Genomic DNA, 5,084 nt, shown 5'->3' with positions numbered 1-5,084 from the left:
GAGGGAAGGGGCATGGGGGAGGGAGGGAGGGATTGGGGCTGGGACAAGCTGCCCAGCCAGGGCAGGGGGGCATGTTACTCTCTCTGGGCAGAAGGGGCAAGTGCCTGCAGGGCAGATCCCCTTCTCCCAGCGCTGCTGCACCCACATCAGGCCCCAATCCCTCCCCCATGCCCCTTTCCTCCTCCAACCCCAACAGACTTACTAGCTGGAGGCAGCTGTGTCAGCTACCTATTTAGTCTATGGCCGAATCTCCAAAACAGTGTCAAATCTTTCAGATCTGATTTGGCCAAATTGAATCAGGACAGTGATTCAAATCTCCAAATCAAATCACTGTTCTCTGAATCGGCTGGATCCAAATCTAAGGTGAATATCTGCCACTTCACACAAGTCTAGAAATAATGTATAGCACAGGAATAGCACAGGAAATGCTTCCCAGAGAAAAGGCACTGTGCTGTGGGGCATAGGGATATGTTATGAAGACTTGTCTGGTTAAATGTAGACTATCCTGGAAGCTAATGAATTTTTAAAACTTCCTACTGTCAAGGAGCATGCAGGTGTTAATGGTGATAAAAGACAAAACTAGTAATTTGCTCACTTCCTGGGGCAGTTCTGCTGATCAGAACCTTGGAGATGAATGGATGTGTATAAACCTTTCTTTACCACCTGCACAAGGATGGCATAAAAGTTTAAAAGAAAAAATACCTATGAGTTGTATGTAAACTGGCCCAGACACTGGCTGTCCTAGAAGTAACAGCAAGTAACCTCCTTCCATCATTGTAGAGTGTACCAACAGAATGGGTCCTTCACCCAAGAGGAGAGGTATACTTCAAAGGTTGTCCATTACTAGGGTTACAAAGTCCAGTAAAAACATTTATGCTACACATTTTGTTCCATTATTGTTAAGCCACCCTGAGCCTTTGTTGGAAGGACAGCATATAAACAAATGAATAAATGCAAAAAATGTTATATTATGTATTTGTACTTACACTTAACAAAGTACTTGTCTCCATAGTATTCTCTGACTTCTGAAGACAGCCGATTCCAAAGTTTTAATAGATCTTTTTCAATAACCTCTAAGCTAGTCACACCAGTCTTAAAGAACCCAGGTTCAATAATGCTCACTTCTACTCCAAAATGCTGCATGTCTCTCCCAGAAAGGAAATAAAATTTCTTTTTTCATCCTAGAACTTGCAACAATTATGTGTTCTTTATAACCATTGTGAGAGCCTGTAGTTTTAGAACATCTAAATGGAAATATAGACATGTTATTTTTAGTTATGCCAAAATAAATATCTCAAACGTCCAAATTATTGCAGAAAAGAGTATTTGCTTTCTTCTAAAACCTATTGCAGGAAAATACTCACTGCAACATGAAGCAGACAATTTAGTTACAAGGAACTTTGAATGCAGCAACAGATATGGTAATGTCTTTTCCACGTGGGTTTGCTTAGGGAACAGAGATCGGATCTACGCCCATATCTATCTGAAAACAAAACACAACTGCACAAATTTATTTGACTTGATTAGAAGCCTAAGCTCTGTCGGTTTCATTAATTAAATGTTCCTATGATGCAGGTTAATTTAATTTCTGGAATATGATGGGAAAGAGCAGATGTTTAGAATATATATTTTGAATTACAAGGCAGCTTCATCAGCATGAAAATTGTATCTTTGCCCCTGGGGCATCCTCTGGAGGCCAGATTTAGAGTTGGCTCAGGCAGGTGCTTTTCAAAGAACACAGTGGAATAAAACTCATTTACACTAGCTGTTAATTTGGTCCCTGGAGTATATGCTCCTTTATATGAAAGTTCACAATTGCTCGCAGTTGGCTTCAACAGAAATTATACCTGCCTATTGAGAAGCATCTCAACCTCCTGAACCATACCTCTGGTGGTTGCATGTGCTATTGTCTTCAATGAGGATCTGTTCCCCTTCAGTTTAATATACAGGAGTTGCGTTCAAGTGTCTTTGACTAAGGTGCCTAATTACTCCTGAGAATCACCTGGGTTTAGATTATTGTGGACAGTTAGTGCAGGAAAAAATGGGCCAAAGATAAAATTGGCAACAGCAGAGCTTAGAAGCAAGACAGGTTTGGTTGAAGCTATTCATAACCCACAGAGCAACCATTTTATCTTGAAATAGTTAGGGACCAAATCCCTGCAGGTATCCTTACAGGAAAATAGTCAGAAATGATGAAGAAGAGAACTTGAGCCAGTTATAAAATATAGTTAAATACTATATATTGCCTGATGGAATTGCCAGTGCATTCATATCAAAAGGAATTATATGTGCAAGTGAAGAGCAGTCTACTGACACTTTCAAAAATGGCTAAGCAAAATAAATGAAAGGATAGTTTCTTGGTTAATTTATCATCAGATTTTTTTTAAGAAAGCAGTAAAGTCCCAGGTAACTGGAATGGTTTCTGAATATAGTGGATTTGATAATAGTTTTAGTGACATAATTTTCTTCTACAGGCAAGAGTTTTTGTGGGTGAGCATCTTTTATTAGCCCAACTGTATGGTTGAGATTAGATTTAGACAAACTTTTTGGCATATCACGGTAACCACTGATGGCCCACAAAACTCTTCCCTCTTCCATATTTCCTGGACCATTATTCCAACAATATCACTTCAACACTACCGTAATTTTCTTCTGATTTTTTTGCCTAGACTTCTGCCCTTCCATGTATACTAAGTACTGTTAAGTCAGGAGTGTAGTAACTCTGCTTTCTCTTCAGATCGTATACATTTTTCGCCTTTTACTAGAGCTACTACAGCAGGAGATCTAAGGTGTTAAATATGCCAGATTTTGACCCTAAATATTGGAGTCAAAGCTGCATCTCCTATGTGTTTATACAAAAAGACTTTGGCTGTTAAGAAATGAGAACAAGGAAGGAATTATGCTCCAAATTACTTCTCCCAGATGTGGCCAAATTTAAGCTCTGAAGGAAGGAACCAAAATTTGGATCAGATCCAGGATTTCAGAGCTTTTCTTTAACCTCTTGTGGATTGAACCACAAATTCAGATGTTGACACCTGTGAAGTGTAAAGCATCTGGAATCCAGTCCCAGATTCAAAATCATGTGAACTCACCATAAGATGTCAGAGAAGGCTTCCACACCCCACTTTGATAAGCAGTAGCCACCACCTAAAAATGCCATGTGGCCCATTACACTGGCTATATTGATTACTCTTCCTTTGGCCTTTTTCAAAAGTGAAAGAAGCTTCAGGATGATTTCAATTAGACCCATCAGATTGACATCGAGAATGGTATGGGAATCTTCTATCTGCATCCAGTCAGTGGGTGCCACAGGTGTTGCTCTTCCAGCATTGTTTACCAAACCAACGAGCATTTAGGAGAACTCCAAAAATATGGCTTCTAATGTATGGCAATATCACACCAATGAGTGGGTTTGGAGATCCAGCTTGTGGGGATGGAACGCTACAGTTTGCACTGAGATCTGATGAAGCATGTCTTGCATTCAAAAGCTTGTCTGCCCTTATTGTAACCATACAGTTGGTCCAACAAAATTGATCACTACCCTGCCCCTCACCCCCCCAAAAGTTCAGAGAAGGAGTTTTGCAGTTTAACAAGGTGGATGTAGCTGGATAGTTTTCCCTAAGTACCTGAATATATATTACAGCTGACAAGCTTTCTTTCACCTTCCTAAGGCCTCAAAAAATTATATTAAGCCAATAGCAGGTAAAGAGTTCATGGAGAAATGATTTCAGTTGGGATTATATCAATGGTTATTTCTGAATATGTTGACCTAACATATCTCTGTTATTTTAACTGTCAAATGGGCATTAAAATATTTATCTAGCTTTTGTAAAGGACTTTGAGAATGACAGATAAACAGTAATACACAAGTGTCATATTATTAACATGTTTACAGAATCCTGCTCAGGGCAGCCTACTTCAAGAGGGAGAAAATAGTGCAGCTGACTTATTTATTCACTGGCTGATTCCTTGGCAGAGACGGCTACAGGGGCATGTGAGTGCAGTTGCCTCTCCCATGAAGATGGGGCTGAGAACACGGTGCTCGTCACGAATGGTAGGTGGAGCAAAGTCCCTGAGGGGAGGCATTCTTGGTTGTCTTTCACAATTCCCTCAGAGCAGTACTTAGCTTGACCCTTATAATACATGTACTAAAAAGTCAGCAAATAATTATATAAAAATATAAATTAATAATTTATTTAAAATAAAGGGAGAAAACCCTATTAGTAAAACATGTTCATTTGCTGTTGGTTCTCATTGATCTGCGCTGTTATTTTCTGGGTGTCTGCTTCAACTGCACATACTATGCTCTGTTCCTTCTTTGTCTTTGTCCTACGCACAATAACAACCCTGCACTCAGCGTTTGCTTTCAAATGCTAATGTGAGGTTAAGAAAGGAGGAGCCCTTGTCACAGCAGAATACATTCTGTGGTCTGGGAACCAAAAATGGCTTTTTCCTATTTTCTGCCAATAGCAACAGTCAAATAATATTTTAGACACTCTCCTCCTGGGTACTCAGGAGCACGTGCCTTACCTCTTTCACATCAGTGAGCTCACTGATACACTCAATATCAGCAGTGTTCTCTAGCATGAAGTAGCACCCCTGTAGTAATAGCTGTAGGAAACCAGTTAGAATGACTGATGTGGGCAAGTGCCATTGGGCTGTTAGTGTCAATGTGATCTTTACATGACTCTTACAGTCTCTTTCACACAGACAAAACCACCCCTTTCCTTTCCCAAAGGAAGAGTAAGCAAGCTCTTACTCTTAGGTATTTCTAATTGGCTGGCTAATTTTTACGGCCAAAAAAGGTTAGTTGTGTTCTCATTGGTTCCAATGAATATTCCTACAAGCTATGTTCCAGATTGAGAGAGGGAAGCCCGGTGGAAATTGCATTTGGGGTAATGGGAAATACAGTGATAGGTACTAAATCAACTCCTAAGGTAGATCTCTAGACCTGAAGTATGAACAGTCTTAATCAGTACAAGGAATATTCCTCTGCACTAATTATGGGAGGTGTCATAAACCCACAGTGTTTTTAGATGATTGTGGAATGTCATGCATGTTTTTCAAATTTAAATAATCTGAAA

At 39.8% G+C, this 5,084-nt stretch overlaps 1 protein-coding gene across 1 annotated transcript in view; it reads right to left on the bottom strand.

The window, feature by feature from the left end:
- The window catches only part of LOC109301608 (retinol dehydrogenase 7-like), an 18,540-nt gene that overhangs the window by 6,696 nt on the left and 6,760 nt on the right, over window positions 1–5,084 (bottom strand). The window contains exons 2-4 of the mRNA XM_019522842.1: window positions 3,093–3,345; window positions 1,872–1,874; window positions 987–1,147 (exon numbers count right to left, since the gene is read on the bottom strand). Coding sequence (XP_019378387.1) covers window positions 987–1,147; window positions 1,872–1,874; window positions 3,093–3,345 — 417 coding nt within the window. The remainder of the gene's footprint in view (window positions 1–986; window positions 1,148–1,871; window positions 1,875–3,092; window positions 3,346–5,084) is intronic.

This window comes from Gavialis gangeticus, unplaced genomic scaffold, assembly GCF_001723915.1.
Source record: "Gavialis gangeticus isolate Ggan-Ray unplaced genomic scaffold, GavGan_comp1, whole genome shotgun sequence".
Taxonomy (NCBI): domain Eukaryota; kingdom Metazoa; phylum Chordata; order Crocodylia; family Gavialidae; genus Gavialis; species Gavialis gangeticus.
Note: the sequence above shows the minus strand (reverse complement) of the source record. Positions and strands in the feature narration are given on the sequence as shown.